The 18,946-nt window shown below is 37.6% G+C and overlaps 1 protein-coding gene across 1 annotated transcript in view; it reads right to left on the bottom strand.

The window, feature by feature from the left end:
* Positions 1-15,946: 15,946 nt before the first annotated feature.
* The window catches only part of LVRN (laeverin), an 84,921-nt gene continuing 81,921 nt past the window's right edge, over positions 15,947-18,946 (bottom strand). The window contains exon 20 of the mRNA XM_011972865.1: positions 15,947-17,542. Coding sequence (XP_011828255.1) covers positions 17,402-17,542 — 141 coding nt within the window. The 3' untranslated portion in view covers positions 15,947-17,401. The remainder of the gene's footprint in view (positions 17,543-18,946) is intronic.

Below are 18,946 nucleotides of genomic sequence, written 5' to 3' on the forward strand. Positions count from 1 at the left end.
TAATGTACTAAAGTAGCACTGAAATACAGCAAACACATCAAAGGCCGAGGGCAAAGACAGCAACGCTCTTAAAACTAGACAGAGGAAAATTTTCTAACAGATAACGTTTGTAACCAACCAAGAAAAGTCCCAACTTAAAGTTTTTTTAAAATTAAAGTGCCAGGAAATAACAGTGCACCACGGCACTGAACATTACTTCCTTTTATTTTTCTAATTTAAGTGAGAAAATAAGTTATACAAAATAATTATCCTGTACTAATTACAAGTTTCTCAAGCAAAACTTAATATAGTTTTTGAAATAATGGTTTAACTGATAAATCTTCAGGAGAACTGTATCTCACTTTTTAAAAGATAATTTCCTTTTAAAAGACTGAAGAGTATTTTTCAAAGGTAATAATACCTCATTAAATTTGCAAGTCCAGAAATTATTGAACTTCTGACATGATTTTTGCTATAAAATTATATTTTTTCATCTTCAGATATTCTCAGGTTTCTTAGAGAATAAGTTGAATGTAATGTAAAATTGGTTGCTTTTTCAAATGAAGGATTCACATACTAAAACACTCCTCAGTTTACCCTTTACTTCACAGAAAGTAAAATCTTCACGCTTATGAGTTGTGAGTGGTATTATCAGGTTGGTGGTACAAAGGTGATTGCAGTTTTTGCCGTTACTTTCAACGGCAAAATTGCAATTACTTTTGCCCCAAACTAAATTTCTTTTACCAGTTTAGAGCTGTCTATATATTAATTTGGAATATACTCTGTACTTAAAAGTGACACAACTCATAAGCTTATCCATTGCAGCACTGTTTATAGCTGTGAAATATTCGACTGCCCATACATAGGAGAGTGGTTGAAAAAATTATGGTACATCCACATGTACCATAAACATGTAGTACTACCCATCTGTTAAAAAAAAAAAAGAATAAGGAAGATTTTTATGGAGTTGTATAAGATAATTTCCAAAATATATTGTTAAATTTAAAAAGCAGAGTACAAAGAGTATTTGTAGGATACTATCCTTCATGTAATGAAGAAGGATTATAAGAAAATTCTTACTGTAGCCAAGTAATTTTAATAAATCCTATATGATACAGGGTGTGGCTTGTGAAATAGTTAAAAAGTTGCTGGCTTTGGGAGTTATAAGCATCCAGGGAGGGGCTACAGTAGGAAACTCTCTAGTTTTATCTTCCTAAAGCTGTTAGCATCTTTCTTAGCACTTATTGAACAAGCTCTCACTGGGCTGCTCCAATCCTCTAATTGAAAGGCTCCAAGAAGAACAACCCTTATTGTCGGGGTGCTATTACTTCTGGTACGCTGTGGTTACTGTTTTATCAAGCTGCTATTCTACTGTCAAGGTGTTACAAGTTGTATTTTTGAAAAGGTACACTTTCTAGTGTGAGTCTTCATGGGAATCCAGAAGTGGATGGCACTGATATAGAATACTATAGACCTTAGCCAGGACCAGTGGCTCCATCACTGGATGAACTCAAGGGTATCTGTCCACACTGCCCATCAAATCAATACTTCTTAATGAGCCAGACAATGTGCCAATAATAAAAGGGCAAATAAGACACAGTTCCTTTCTTCAAAGTGCTCACAGGTCCAAAAAAAGAAGATATGTAATCAAATAAGTACAAGATGTGCATCACAAGTATTCAAGGCACTGCAGAGCTGAGAGGGCAGAGGGGGTGGAGGGACTAGTGTGCTGTCCCTGGGAATCAAGGTGTCAAGAAAGACTCCTGGTCGGACATTGTGGCTCACACCTGTAATCTCAGCACATTGGGAGGCCAAGGTGGGAGAATTGCCTGCACCCAGACACTCGAGACCAGCCTAGACAACATGGTGAGACCCCCATCTTTACAAAACATAAAAAAAATAACCGAACATGGTGGCTCATGCCTGTAATCACAGCTACTCAGGAGGGCGAGGCAGGAGGATCGCTTGAGCCTGGGAAGTTGAGGCTGCAGTGAGCCGTGATTGAGTCAGTGCATTCCAGCTTGGGTGACACAGTGAGACTCTGTCTCAAAAAAATTTGTTTTAAAAAAGACTCACTAGAAAAGATGCCAGTTGGTGAATCTTGAAAAATGCACAGGGAAAACTCAGGTAAAGAGGGAGGGAGAAGGACATTCTAAGTGACTGGAGCTGCTGTGAGGAAGAGTTTAAAGTAGGAGAAATCTACAGATTTCGGAGTGCTCTAATGGGGGTGTTAGGGGTTGTCTGGGCTCTGACGTGGCTAAACTGCAAAGTGCACTCCAGTAGCTTCTGTGTGTGTATATAGACTCTAATGAGTATCATTCCCACTGACAAAAATGGAGTGGCCAGCAGGCAAATGAAATAAAGTCAACAGAGAGGAGAGTAAGCAGAGTTATGCAATTTCAGGACCTCCAGCAGATCCATTTTGGAAAATCATTAAAACAATTTAAAAAACAAAGAAACAAAGACAAAACAAAAAATAGGATTAAAAACTGCTTCAATGTTTTCCCCCAAAACTTCCTTGTAGAGCTGGCATTCCTTATATGCCAGTAAATAAATACATATATTTTTACATATTGAAAAATAATAATAAAGCAGTGAAAGTATTCTGTATGATACTTCAGTGGTGGATATATGTCATTATACATTTGCCAAAAGCCATAGAATAGGATGCAATAGACAAAGAACAAACCCTAATATAAACTGTGAACTTTATCAATATTGGCTCATGAATTCTAACAAAAGTACCATACTAATGCGTGATGTTAATAATCAGGGAAACTGTTGGGGGATAACAAGAGAATACGTGAGAACTCTCTGTGCTTTTTGTTCAATTTTTTCTATAAAACTAAAACCTCTCTAAAAAATATTCTATTGTGTTTTTTGATGCACAACATAAAAACTTCTTACACAAGTTCTAATTTGAAACAGAGAATGGTATAAGTGAATATAATGTTCAGTTTAATTGTTTTATATTAAAAGAAATTATTTCCCTTATTTTACTATTATTACTATTATATTTACTACTACTTTTAACACAACTATTATGCTAATATTGTGTTACTAATTTCACTTACTAATATCGTGCACTACGTCCCAGTCTTAGGACACATTTTGTTCTTGCTGTACCTAAATGTGCCTTTATTCTCTTTTCCAGAAATGCCTTCCTGTCACTCTTTAATCACTCCTTTAATGCCTTCCCTTCACTCTTGTTATATACCAAATGGCTATAATTTCTATTATTCTATATAAATTATATAATTTCTATTATGGCCATTTGGTATATAACAGGAGTGAAGGGAAGGCATTAAAGGAGTGATTAAACCAAATGGCTATAATAGAAATCATATATAGCCATTTGGTATATATCAAAAGTTTTAAAATAGACATTATCTTTGACCCAGCAATTCCTCTTTGGAAAATTTATTCTAAGGAAAGATAAAGATCTTCGCAAAAATTTAGCTACAAGAGTAAATCTTGTATTAATTGCCAGGCATCGAGTTGCTAAGTTAGTAGAATAAAAAGTTTGGCAGCAACTTAATTGTCAAAACAAAATAATGTGATATGAAGAAGTCATTAAAATAATGTTGTGGAAACATATTTGTTAAGAAGAAAGATTGATACACATTGTTGTTACAAAAGCAGGTCTGAGAATGCAGAGGGCTTTAAAATTTGTGAAACAGTTTAGTATATCATATTTTTCTAGGAACGTAACCATTTCTTCTAAGTTTTCAATTTTATTGGCATAAATTTGTTCATAATGTCATTATGTTATCACTGATGTCTGCAGCATCTGTAATTATGTAATGTATTCATAACACTGTTTATTTGTACCTTTTCTCTCGGAGATTTCTCATCTTCTCAAAGAACTGAGTTTTAGCTTTCTTGTTTTTTTCTACGTCATATTCTTCTAAGAACTTTGAGTATATTTTGATGTTCTGTTGTTCTAAGATGTATGGTTAGCTCATTAGTTTTCATTCTTTTTTTCCCCTTAATGTAAGTATTTGGGGATATAAATCTCATTAGGTTTTTCCCTGCCTGCGCAGCTTTGTATCATCTCTCCTTTTATCATATCTCTATCTTTGATCTGATCACTTGTTTCAAAGAAGAAGTGTTTTCTTAATGTTTTTGTTCCATGGAGAAGATTTTTGGTCTTTTGTTCTGCTTTATAGTGTATTTGTTCTTCTATGTGTCCCTTACTGGCTATTTGATTTTCCTGGTACCTTTGTAGAGACCCCATTCTGGTTCTTCCTGTTCAATCTGTGATCTTTGCACGAAGGCCATCCTTTCTGAGACACCTATATGTTGAAAGATTATAGGAAGAGGGCCGGGGATCAGGAGTGGATGAGCTTAAGAGAGCAAGTGGTTAGGTGTGTTGACTTGGAAGCCTTCCCACCAAACCCTGTTCAGGACATGACCCTCTGCCCCAGGCTTACATTCCCTCCTGGGGTACAACTGAGTCTAAAATGTTTCCTGTCCTCTTATGGGTCAAGACCAGTAACTGCAGAGCTGACTGCCACCCACCTTCTTCCCCCACCCTGCCACCAGAAAGCAAACACGATTTTTCTGTGCATTTCCTCATTCTGCTTCATTTCCTCCGCCGCCTCTGGGCCCCAGGGACTCCCTGAAAGGCTGTCTGGGGCTTGTAATTACAAAGTGTTACAGATTTGGCCTCTCAGGGTAAGCCACTTAATTTTGGAAGGTTCTGCCTCCTGTTAAAGATCCACAGAAACATGTATTTGCTCTCAGATTTCTTTTACAACTGGGTCTACATTTTGTTTTTTAGAAGTAGTTAGTCATAGATTGTGTTTTTCAGAATGTGCTCTATTTCCTCAGTGCATTGAATTTTCATCTTTTTCACACCCGCCCTCCCCACCCCATGTTTCCCAGGCTAACTTCTAACCTAACCTAGCTTCCCTGCCTTAAGTCCTTTCAATCTCCACACTTCGCTGCTGAAGTTATTCTCCTTAAAATTCTTGTCTGCATTGTGTCACTTTCCTCCTCCAAAACCTTTGTGGTACTTTGTGGTCCTCAGTGTGAGATTTTAGGCCTTCCATGACATGACCAAACTCTACCTTCCCAGCCTCATTGTCACTGCATCCTTCCATTACCCTGACACTAAATTCTAGCTAGAGTGCTAGAATGTTCCCACTTCCAGGACCCACTTACGCTTTCCCCAGTGTATGTCTAAAATCACCATTGTGTAATCATCCCCACTGCTCAGTTAGAATAAGCACCTCTGTTTCTATGTTTGCAAGCTTGTTCACAGTTATTTACACACTTGTCTCCCCTATCAGACCTCTCGCACTTCAAGGCAGGATCTATATGACTTATTCATTTCTATGGCATCATCTGCCACAGCAACTAGCACATTGGTACTCATGCATACCCACTAATAGAAAGGATCAATGGCACATTCTTCACTGTGAATAGTAATTTAGTGATCTGTTTCCCAGGAGTCTGAGCAATATAAGGCTTTTTTTTTTCAGGTTCTAACCCACTCCGCCATCCCTACCTCTCCTCCTACCTTGCTCTGTTAAATTGGAGCATAAGATTCCTGCTTTGCATGATAGGCAATGCAAGCTTTAAGGTTCACAAACACAACAGTGACTGAGAGCATTTCCTCTCAATGAACCTTACATTTGCAATGCATCTGCTCTTCCTGCTACTGCTATAACGTATATCAATGCAGTGTTGATCTCAAATTGGTGTTAAAATAAAAACCACAACTAAAACCAAACAAAGCACATTCTTATGTGCAGGTAAGAAAACAGTTAGATATTAATAGTAGGTATCTCTGGATTTTTTTTTTATACTTTATCATTTCCTGTATTTACTCATTTCCTATAATAAGCATATATTTCACAATTTTTAAAGGTATTAATATTTTAAAAATACTTCTAAGAATAATGTAGAACTCTCCTGTATGTGTGAAATAAGTATGTCCAGCAGATGGCACAAAATCCCTAATCCAGAATTAAAACAGTTAAAAAAACAAACAAACAAACAAAACTTGCTACTTGAAGAATGCCATGTGAAGGGCATGTATCTTAGTGACCAGGAATCAGCCAAAATGGACACTGCTTCCAGAATCTTCATCTCCATTAGGTATGATTTGTTTGTCTCTGCTATAATCAAAGGTGAGTCGTGTCAGAGGAAAGGAAGGGGCCTTTGTGATATGCAGGATGTGTGGGACCTGCAGAGGCTGCAGGGCAAGTTGGACTGTGCAAAACATTCTTGAAAAGTGGACAAGCTGTGTATTAATGCGGTGTCACATCTGGAGAGGGCTTGGGAGCCCATATAGTCCGTGTGTTTTCAGACAATGTTTTTACCATTTTTTTTCCTAAATAAACTTCAATGTATGAAACCAACAAAAGTGAATCTCTCCTATTTAAAGCAGGGGATGGGATGGGAGGCAAGAGCCATGCTGGTCCTTCTCTTTGTCCCAGCGTAGCCCCATCCCTTGTAGCTGACATAGTCAATAACTGGCTATACTTAATCAACATTTATGGAAACCATAAAATACTTCCACTCTTGGTTTTCCCTAGAGAAAACCCCTAATGCAGTGGTTTCATTTTACTGCTGAGAAAAGGGCTGCTCAGAGGAGAGTTGCAAATTAAAAATGGAAAAACATATAAAAAGCAAAAAAAAAAAAGTCTTAATTGCCTTTAAAGGAAAACATCAATAAGAATATTCAAAATGCATCAATAAATTTAGTACAGATGTTTTCACAAATTTGACATCTGAAACTGGAATTTATGATATATTAAATTTCTCATATTTTAAACACTGGATTCATTTAAATCTGGTTTATAGTTATAATGGTTTACAAAAACTATAGGAAACAGCATTTCGGCTAACATGAGCTTTCATGAGAAATGTAAGCATATTTCTAGGTTATATTTTTACAAATAAAGTTTATTTATATCAAAAAAAAAATCCCTAGGTTGTAATTCCTGCACAGTCTATAATTTTTCAATGCAACTATAAACCCAAACAAATACTGACTTGACAGCATGAAGCTAGTCATTTTAGAGTTTCTATAAGCTCCTAAAAATATATCTAAATAATGTTTGCAAAGTAGATGCAACAATCTATTTAAATGCATTTACCTAAAGTTTCTTTTTAGAACAAGTCCAAATTTAACTATTCTTATGATAATTATCTTAGAAATTTTCCTTTGTTTTGAACACCCATTTCTATATGAAGCACTGCGTGTTATTTCCAGGAGCTTCCCACTTGACACTATATTATTTCTGGTTTATGGAAGATGTATTTTTTTTTTAAAGCTTTCAGAGAGGCTTCTCAGAGTGTAATAGTATCTTAACCATGTCCTAAATTAATAAATAAAAGGAAAACCCAAAGGCGAATGGGGTTTAGCAGTAGAGAGCATGGGTCTTAAATTCTAGCTTCTGCTTCTGCTAGCACTGTGACCTTAAACCCCTATTTCCCCAAGTGTTGAGATCAGAACAATTATACTGACCTGAGTTGGTTAATAAGCCATTGTCTCTCAGTTCCAAAACCACCTTTTAATGCTCTGCTTTGTGATGTTAGGACTCAGACTACGTAAACCACATTTTAGCTTTGCCAGCTCTGCCAACAGGCTTCTCAAGGGACATGGAAGGTTGGAAGAGAAAGAAGGGGCTTGCTTGCTCCTTCCTGTTTGCTTCTAGTTTCTGTCAGCATCACCCCAGCAATGGTTTTTCCTTCTGGCAGTGGCTGTTGGATTCCAGTTCTCAGGATTCTTCCCTCAGTCTCCCAGACCAGCTTAGTAAGTTCCCCACAGAGATACCAGCAGCAGCTGGCCAGAGCCGCCTCCTCAGAGGTATGAGTCCAGCTCCAAGGGGCTTTCCTCTGAGTTTTTGAGGCATCAGCCCCAGTCAAGTTGACCCTCTCCTTAAGGTCTGGATCCTGGCTGGGCTGAGCCCTGTCTCTGAGATTCTGAAGTAGCCACACCAGCTTCTAGGTTCTAATAACTCCACCTCATCCCTTGTTACCCCTGCCCTAGAAGTGCTAACTGTTTCTTGTAGTTCCTGTCTCGATGTTATCTCGGCCTTACTCTTTTGTCATTTTGGTTCTCCAATACCAATTCCTTGTAAACAGTTCTCATTCAAAAAAGCCGATTTGGTTTCTGATTTCCTGACCAACTATAGAGAATTCTAGGAAATAGATTTTCAAGATAAGATTCTGAGCTTAGGCTTGATCATGACTTTGGGTTTGAACACAGTGCTGACTCCTAGTACTCCCACGATTAATCAGCAATCACCTGTGGTTGATTACAAATGAAATACCTACTCAAGCAAGTGCCTTCTGGGACCAAGTGGCTGCTTTGTTTAACCACTATGAGAATCATATGGTGAGATAGCTATTTCTGTGTGCACTGGAGTGCTTACGAGATGAAAATGACCAACTTGAGACATGGTCAGAGAACCAGAAAACTTCTAAGGCAGCTGTAAAAGAGTCTCTTATGTTTTGTAGTTGCTCTGTGGAATACATCATTACAATGCAAGTTGAATTCACAGCCTTGCCAAGGCTCAGGTGTGAGCATTAGAAGATTGGTTGGAAAGGAGAGAGATCCTGAGATTTGGAATAAGGACATCTGGGTGAAATCAAACAAAACAGAAAATCTTATACTCCTTCATCCAAACTTCTACATCCTGGTAACTTTAACTTTTGCCCATTATTCCCCCGTTTTGAGGCTGAGAACTACTTCCTGAACTATAACTTGGGGTTCTTCTTTTGTTTTTTTCACTTCCCTAATACTTGTTTAACAAATCCTTAACATTAAAATCTCTTTGCTAAAACAAGCAAATAAAATTGATCTGGCTTCTGTTTTTCTAACTGAAGCCTACTGGACACACTGCCTTATAGGGTTATTTTGAGTCTGAGACAAGGCACATATAGCACAGAGCTCAGTATGGTATATCAGCCACAGAAGACACTCAGCAGGTAGTAGAATTTCCCTGCTGACCACATCTTTTCCCTACTTCGTTGTGCTACTTCTAGTCGAGCAGGTCAAAACTTCTCTCTGAACTTATTTATAAAAGGAGGTAACATTTCTCTAAAAATGGGGGTATGTGTTGGGGGAAATGAAGGAAAATATCAACCTTGTGAAGAAATGAATGATAATTCATTTCTAGTGCTACTACTAGTACTTTCACCCTGCCTCCCTCTCACAGGAATCCGTAAACACTGAGGCCACCCTCTAGTGCTAGGTGATCAGAAAGGTCTCCTGCTCACTATTGACAAGTCAAAGGAACACTTTCTGGAAGAAACCAGAGCTATTCTCTGTTATGGAGAATTCTCAGGACAATCTCCTAAATGAACCCTAAGAGCCCTGGCATCACTAAGGATTGTCCCTACCCATAGGAAATGATGGGACTAACCACCTGTGTTGATCTCAAGTAAGACATGCAAACACTAAAGAACTATTCTCAAAGACAAGGTGATCATTTCACAGAGGATAGAAAACCCCAAACTCTTGCAAACTCCATGCTTAGAGCCCCTTTAATCCTCTGATGTGTATCTATGAATCCTGAGAGGACTCATCACGTGATCAAAATCGTCCACCTTCAGTAGAAGCCTGAGAGCAGAGAAGGTGACAGCCTCATCTCATTGCTTGGTATTGTTTGTGAAAGAAAGCAAAGACAGTGAGGAAGCCTTTATATCCTGCTATTTCTTTTCCATGGCAATCAAAATAATTAAAGTGCAGTTCAGCCAAGGACAGGCAAGTATTCACATACACACTATTCTCACAAACATATACTCTATTATAAATACACACACAGCCTTTTTTTTCACAAAATAAACTTTTTAGCAAGCAAAATAAGTTATAATATACTTTTAAGAACATAGCTTGGGTAGAAAGAGTTTCTATTAAAAAGCCTGCAACTTATTATTTTGAAAATCCTGATCCAAGGATCTACATTTTAAAAATAGAGTAGATAATATCTACCTGTGTTTTTCATTCTGTGCCTCTAAATTCCATTTAGAATTTTGAAGTCATGTTTTAGCACCCAAATCAAGATAATTTTATTCATCTAGTTAGATTTTCTTCAATGAAAAAATTACAGGTGATCTTAATTTATGATGAAGTTATGTCCCCATAAACCTATAGTAAGTTGAAAATGCAGTTAATGCACCAAACATCATAGCTTAGCATAGTCTACCTCAAATGCTCTGAGAACACTTACATTAGCCTCCAGTTGGGCAACATCATTTAACACAAAGCCTATTTGATAATAAAATGTTGAATATCTCATGTAATTCATGGAAAACTACACTGAAAATGAAAAAAAACAGAATAGCTCTGTGGGTAGTCAAAGTATGGTTACTATTGAATTTGTATCACTTTTGCACCATTGTAAAGTAAAAAAATAGTAACTCAAACCACGGTAAGTCAGGATTGTCTTAGTGAAAGGAGATGGTAATATGCACCTAGCAGAGAGTTGTTATTTCATTTCTACTAGATAGTAACAATTAAGAATACTTAGCTATGGGCCGGGCGTGGGGGCTCACACCCAGCATTTTGGCAGGCCGAGGCAGTTGGATCACTAGACCAGCCTGGGCAACATGGTGAAACCCCGTCTCAACTAAAAATACAAGAAATTGCCCGGGCATGGTGGTGTATGCCTGTAGTCTCAGCTACTCCGGAGGCTGAGGTGGGAGAATCACTTGAGCCTAGGAAGTCAAGGCTGCAGTGAGCGGAGATGGCAGCACTGCATTCCAGCCTGGGTGACAGAGTGACACCTTGTTTCAAAAAAACAAAAACAAAAACAAAAACCACCACAACAAAAATCCCAGAATACATAGCTATGTATCAGGAATTATATGCTACCTTCCAAGGTCCCCAGTGGATGCCTAAAACTGTGGATTTTATCGTACTCTATATACACGACTGTTTTTCCTGTACATACGTACTTAGGATAAAGTTAATTTATAAATTAGGCACAGTAAGAAATGAACAACAGTAACTAACAATAAAATAGAACAATTATAACAATATATTGTAATTAAAAATATGCAAATATGGTATCTTTCTCTTTCAGAATATCTTATTGTACTGTACTCACCCTTCTTGTGATGATGTAAAATGGTAAAATGGCTACGTGATGGGATGAAGCGAGGGCAATAACACAGGTATTGTGACATAGGTGGAAAATTCCAGAAATAAACAACCCTTAAGTTTCAAATTGTGCACTGTTCTTAGTGGTGCAATGAAATCTCTTGCCCTCCTGCTTCGGCCCACTGGATGGCAATGAGTCACCATGTAGTCACCTTGGCGATTAGAGCAACTGTTGCAGTATTGCAGTGCTTGTGTTCAAGTGACCCTTATTGTACTTAATAGTGGCCCCAAAACACAGGGTAGTGATGTAATATTTTTGAACTACAGTTGACCCTGAGTAACTGAAACTGTGGAAAATGAAACTGCAGCTAAGGGAAGACTACTTTACTATACTTCTAGATGTGTACTGTTTATCACTGATTATATAAAATGGTAAAATATTATTAGCTATTACTGTAGCATGGACTAAGTCAAGTTTTGGCATAATAAGTTCAAGTTACATGATTCACCCATGTATATGTAAAGGTCTTCCCAAAAGTCTTAGTGAAATTGTAAGATTGAATACTTTTGGAAGTATAAAGGCTACAAATTTTTATATAAAAGTTTCAAACAAACTTTATTTAAAAGTGTAATGACTTACATTTATTTTACATTTATATGGCTTTGTTGATTTTGAGTAATACATTTTAAAATTTTAAGTTTTTAGTCCCTCTGGTTGAAGATAGGAAATGTTGACTGAAACAAGAAATTAAGTCTTTTTGGACAACTTGCATTTCCAACTTGGACATAATTATTAAAATGTTTAGTAGATAACTTCAGGATTGTGGCTGTGGCCATTACCAAATTTTAAAGAAAAAAGTGACTTGAAATGAAAGTGCATTGCAGTTCCAGTAACAAATAACTCTTTTATTTAAGTTTAATTTATTCAGAAACTCATAGAAAAGCTGGAGTTACTATAAAAATATTTTTTTCCTGAATCAACAGGTTATTGTTTCACTCCTTGATGTATATTTCTCACAATCAAAATATTTTCTACATAAATACAACAAACTATCAAAGTTGAGAAATTAGCAATGATAGCATCTAATCTTTAGACTCCACCCAAGTTTTGCCAATTGTCCCTGTAACTTTAGTCTTTTATGGCAAAAGGAACCAGTTTAGGACCACACACAACATTCAGTTGTCATGTCTCTAAGCTCCTCCAGTCTAGAACGGATCCTCTGTCTTTCCTTGACTTTCATGACCTTGAGACTTTTGGATATTATTGTTGCGGCATGTCCCTCAATTTGTTTTTTTCTTCATTATTAGATTCATGTTTGCAGCTTTGTTAGAAGTAGAACAAGAACAATGATGTAGTTTTGTCATTTCATCTTATTAAATGGAATAAAATTTCTATTTATCCCACTGTGATGGAATATCATTGGAACTGATCACTTGAGTGAGGTGACATCTGCCAGGCTTTTCCCATTGTAAATTACTCATTTTGCCTTCATTATTCAACTGTACTTTGTGGGAAAGAACTTTGAAATTATGTAAATACCCTTCCTCATCAAAATTTTAATTGTTATTTAGCTCATGATTTCTCATTTTGTTCCCTTACTGCCTTTATTATTATGATTCTCAAACTTTCCCAGATTAGGCCAATGGGGTTTCCTTCAAGCTGACTTTTGGGCCCATTTGGTATGTCCCCATTATTTTTTGTAGTACTTCCTTGCTTTTTGCTTCAAAACATTTTCCACTTTTAATTGCCCCTTTCCTGTCCTGTCCCGGCCCTGAAATCAGCCATTTCTTCAAGGAACTTTGGCTCTTTTAGTGGAGAATGGCATCTAGAAGTCAAGATATGGGCAATAGCTGTGCTTATTATTAGGATTGTCTTAGTTTGAACTGCCATAACAATATACCATAGACTGGGTGGTTTAAGCGATAGACGTTTCTTTCTCACAGTTCTGGAGACTGGAAGGTCCAATATCAAGGTGCCGGTAGCTTCGGTTCCTGGTGAGAGTGCTCCTCTTGGCCTGTAGGCAGCCGCATCCTCTCTCTGTGTTCACTTGCCGTTTTTGGTGCACACACATGGAGGGAGAGAGAATGCTCTGGTGTCTCTTCCTCTTCTTGTACGAGCACTTATCACATCATGTGGGCTCCAACCTTAAGACCTCATCTAAACCTAATTACCTCCCAAAGTCCTCACCTCTGAATACCATTACCTTGGGGGTTAGAGCTTCAACATATGAATTGTTGGGGGACACATTCAGTCCATAACTAGATGTTGCTGCTGCTACTCTCTCTCAGGAGGGAAGCTAGAGTCTAAATCCATTAGGTTGGTGCAAAAGTAATTGCAGGTTTTGCCATTACTTTTACTCTTTCTCTATCTCTATATAAATAGAGATAGATAGAGATGATGTAGATATAGATATATTAGATTGGTGCAAAAGTAATTGTGGTTTTTGCCACTAAAAGTAATGGCAAAAACTATATCTATATCTATGTATATTCAGATAAAGAGCAAAATATATCTACACATATTACAGCTGTTTATTACACACTTTACAAATACTTATAAATCTATCTATATATTGAAAACTATGAGTCCATACAAATACTTCCAATTCCATACCAGAACAGTTCATTCTTGTTCCCTTCATTTGAATATCTGCAACTCCCTTCTCCAACTACAAGAAGCCTGGATCCTATTATCATGGATGTATTTTCTTGTTTGACCCATAACCCTGTGGCAACTCATCTTTTATATCTGCCTCTCTCCCTCCCCATGTGGATTCCCTCCTTACCCTCCCCAGGCTCTGATACCTCATACTAGGCCACCTTCCAACATATGGATATCCTCTTTACCCCACAAGGACTTGAACTGCCCATTTTGGGTTGCACAACCCCCATTAGATGCCCTTCTCACCCTATCTGGGCTCTAAGTCACCATGTCATAATCCCCTCCACCACCATGTGGTAACCTTATTCACCCTGTCTGGGTTCTGATATCCTGCTGTGATCTCCCCTCCTCTGTGTGGATTCTTTCTTCACCCCATTCAAACTCTTAATGCCCACTTCAAGTCATGGGCCACCTTGCTCTATTTCACCTCTAGGACTGACTTATTTATGAAGGGAAGGGAAGAGGAAGAGCCCAAATAACTCCTAAAAATGTGTGTTGTAGAGATAACCTTTGCTAAATCTTATTGAATTAGAGAGAAGAATGAGCCAAAGGCAACATATGTGTGGTTTCAAATGCTGCTAACTGTGCTAAATCATTCTTTACATGGGGGAGGCAGTTATATTTACTTGTAAGCATCCCTTAAGGCTTTGCTTTGAACATGGTAATCCTGCTACAGTTTGGATGAGAAAAAAATAGCTTTTATTGGAGCAAAGAATGGATTAAACACGAGAAGTAACTAAGATGAACTACATTTTAAATCTCATCTCACTTTGCTTCTTCATGCCTCCCCCAGAATAAATTGCTATACAGATTGGTCCCAGAGATCTAAATTACAAAAGATGTTGAACATCACACTAAGGCATTTGTTCTTTCATTTAAAGTCAACAATGACAAGTCACTGAATGGGTTTGGGAAAAAAAAAAAAAAAAAAAAGGCATAAGATTGTGAGAAAAAATTTAATTTCTAATAATGAAATTGGAAAAAATCATGACAATATTGTATACATTGTTAATTATTTTCAGGAAGAAAGGTATACAATAAATGGACTGGGTCAGGGAAATCATTTTATAGTTGGGGTGATAATAGACAAGCAGTTTTTATTGGTTAATAAAGTATTAATGCCACACAGACAAATCAGCCTCAGTACCACTCCCTGACCTGTTACTGCATTATTGCTACCACAGAAACCAATCAACAATTACTTGTTTTTATACTTTGTATAAGGTAAAGCATAATAAAATGCAGTGCTTAAGTAACCGGCTTCATCCAAGTAAGTAAAAATGTTATATCATCTATTTTTTTTTCTCATATTTAGAGGAAAGACTATTAATCAAATATTTGGGCATTGGATTTTGGAGAAACACCTTCAGCAGTATTTAATTACCACAGAAACTAAGATGTAATAGGATTCAGTTTAACTTTTAACTGTCTGGAAAGACCAGCCTACATGCTCTTTTGGCAAGATCAGTAGTTCTTGGCATCACCCAATACCAGGCATCAGAGCCTTCTTGACCCTGAGTGTCAGCCTCAAAGCACACTTGGTGGACTGAGACCATGGTTGCGTGGAAAGACCAAGGAGTGAGGATAAGAACAACCAGGCAGAAGGAAGGCAGAGGTCACTGGAAAGAGGAGAAAGGGAAAGAGGGCAGAAGGGAAGAGGGAGCTCGAGAGAGAAAGAACGGGAGTGAAAATAGAGGACAGAGCTATGTATGGTTTGAATGTGTCCCTCCAAGGTCATGTGTTGGAAACTTAATCCTCAATGCAATGTTGAGAGGTGGGACTTTCAAGAGGTGATTAGGTCATGAAGGTTCTGCCTTCATGAATAGATTAATGCTCTTATCATGGGAGTTGGCTAGTTGTCTTGGGAGAGGGTTCTTGATAAAAAGGATGAGTTCAGTCCTCTTCCCTCTTCTTTCTCTTGCCCTCTTGCCTTCCACCATGGGGGATGACACAGCAAGAAGGCCCTAGTGAGATGCAGGCCCCTGGACCTTGGAATCTCCAGCCTCCATAATGATAAGAAACATATCTCTGTTCTTCACAAATTACCCAGTCTAAGGTATTCTGTGACAGCAGCACAAAATGCACGAAGACAGAGAGGAAGAGGAGGAAGAGAAAAGCAGTTGAGAGGACACATGAAGACAAAGTTATTGAAAGATGAGATTCATTATCAGAGGAAATATGGGAAATATAGAATGAGTGTTTAAGAAAAAAAACAGGAAAGTATCTCACCTACAACACTTTGAAGGCATGCAGATATTTTATTGCTGAAAATTTACATTTCTAAATTTGAAGAAATTCTCTGACCTGTGCTTTCGTTTGTCCACATGGTGAAGTCCCACAGCCTCCCCCTGACACTCAGGGAGAACCCTCTTGTGAAGCAAATATAAAAGCAAAATTTTGTTTCGTATTTTCATTTATGGCTGCCTTAACTTATACAAGAAATAGGAAAAACGTCTTAGGTCACATTGCTTTGAGCTTATGTAACATCTTTAAAGACTGTCAATTGATGTCATACTCCGTAACCTTTACAAATATCACCCTGAGGTGGAGATCTGTAGTTTTACCTCCATTCTACAAAAATAAAAATAAAATAAAAGATTAAATCATATACACAAAGTCTATAAGAGGAATGATTGGCTTTAGTTGTCTTGTTTTAATCAAGCATGAGAAAACTAAGCTAATTCCATACACTGGGACTGACCAAAATGTGTAAAGTAAGTTAGTCCACATTACAAGTAGGTTCAATTTGGCCAAAAGACACCATGTTTCAAACTTAATCCCCTGAGTGCAAAACTGTAAGATTATGCTCCAGTTAGCCTGTAGTTCTGTTTCCTTCATTTCAGGATTCCTTTTGCCCTAAATAGTAGCCCATACTTGCTATTGTCTTTTGACATCATTATTTTCACTCATACGCTTAGGCCGAAAGGGTGTCCATCCCACTGGTGAATACACAATCAAGAGCTTCAGAGCAAAGCCTTCATCTCCACTGTGGCCTCCACCACAGCAAGCCTAAGTGCACTTCCATGGATCCTACAATCATTTGTCTTTTTGTGACACCATAAAATTCAGTAACTAGCAACGCGTGATTCAATGCAGGATATACTGTGGAAGAGAGAAATGGGCAGGAGAAGACACATTTCTTGCCTTTAGGGCTCGTTAAATTGTCTCCTCTTTCTTTTTCAACTGCTTTTCTTTGGCTCTTCTATCTTCTAGTGAATATACTTTTTGAGTTTCTGTCTTTTCATATTGTCATGTTATCTTCTCATTAGTCTTTTCAATTTTCAATGTTGAACTAAATAAACCCTCGGGCCTCGCTAAACTGTTATTTCCCTCAGCAAAGAATGTGCTATTCATTAATGCCAATGATTTTATATTCCACTGGCCTTAACAACAAAATAAGCAAGACTTTCTTAGCTTAATTTGTTTTTACACAACATTTAAAGTGAATTCTGTGGGATTACAGCCCAACGTAAAGTGACATCTTTCCCAGAAATACAGCAGCATTGGCAAAATTGTCAGCAATCACCCAACCTCAGGGCCAAACATGACAATATGAGAAGAAAGGCACTCTGAGTAATAAATGTGACTGAAATACAAACAAAATGTATGGTTTTCCAGACTCATAAAGTATGAGAAGACAAAACTGTGAGCAAACTACATTATATTAGGCAAGAGGAGTGCTGAAAGATAGCCACAAGCTATGTGTTTCTCCTTAGCCATGCAGCCATCCTGGCACTTTGCTTCTTGTTTTTCAGATTTTCATTCTTTATTGTCTGTAATTTGGCATGAACGCTGATCCTCGAGTGTTCCTCCAACATGTTACTGAAAAACTGCTGCAGCTGGAAGGACAGAGAGACAGATGATCAGTGCAATCTAACTTCCCATTTGGACAAAACAAATATCTAAATGCTAAGCAGCAACATGATTTTGTAAATTGGTGATGATGGTTGGAATGAGTAGAAATGTATACTCCCAGATTGTGTGTCCCTGGGGAGACTGTGACTGAGACAATGTGATGAACACCACACCTACCCCAAAGAAGCAGATGTAGACAGGAAGGTCCATGAAGCAGAAACTATACCTTATTCATTGCTCTATTCCCAAAGCATATATTAAGTCTCAATGAATATTTACTGAAGGCAAATAGAGTGTTCTCTAAGATTTGCAGACAGAGATACAGTGAACCCCCTCACTTTTTTTAAATCTCAAAAGAAACTGAAACTTCCAAAGCTCAAAATTGGTACATAATAGTTGCATCTTTACAACTGTCATTCTTTATTTGAGAACACTTAGATAATGAATTCGTCCATTGGCTGAATTACCTCATTGGGTCAGGTCAAGCATTCAGTTATCAGAACATTTGTTGTAATATTACGTATAAGTCAGACTCCAAGTGAATAATAAGTTATATTCCAAAATATAAATAAGTTATAAGTTTTTTCAATTTTCATTTTACCAAAAGTCTCTTTTTGTGTCAGTGGATTAGAACTCCAAACACTTACAGCCGTAAGATGAAGATGCGCATTCCAGTTCACAACAGCTCACTTCAACCCTAATATACTCAAAATTGCATAGTAATAGGGCTATCAAGCCTAATTACAATGTAAAAGAAATGTTTTAGGGAAAAGTAAGTTAAAGAGCCAGGAACAATCCTCCTCCACTCTTTCCTTCCCTGCTCACACCTGCCAGGAGGTGGTAACCAACAGCCCACAACTCCACATCACGGACAGGGTGCCCAGGATTGGGCTCCTGTAGTGGTGGGAGGGGAGTGACGATGGTGTTTGGGCTTGTAGGTGGGCTTTATGTGTGCTTGAGAGTATGTCTAGCAGGGGAACATAAAAACCAGAGCCAGAGATGCGGAAGGTGTTTGAAAATTGTGCCTTTGGAGAGGGACAAGAGAGGCAAATGATTTCATTTTCACTTTCTTTTTTATTATTTATTTTAGATATTACCCTGTGAACTGATGCAGCGTAGCAGGACTGCTGGACATTAATAGTTGTTGGCAAGGATATTCATCTTAGCTCATTCATTTATTTTTTTAAATTGCAACAATTTAACTACTGCTAAATCCATTTTTCCAATTTTGAAAAGCTGTCAGTGACTAGAATTTTGAAATTTTGAAGATTGCTAAATTTATACGAACCTCATTTATTATTCATTAACAACAACAAAACTTCACTAGATTCTGTAGAGGCAAAGACTGAACTAACGAATTTTAGAAGATAAAAACACACACTGAATCT

Source organism: Mandrillus leucophaeus, unplaced genomic scaffold (assembly GCF_000951045.1).
Source record: "Mandrillus leucophaeus isolate KB7577 unplaced genomic scaffold, Mleu.le_1.0 Scaffold131, whole genome shotgun sequence".
NCBI classification, from domain to species: domain Eukaryota; kingdom Metazoa; phylum Chordata; class Mammalia; order Primates; family Cercopithecidae; genus Mandrillus; species Mandrillus leucophaeus.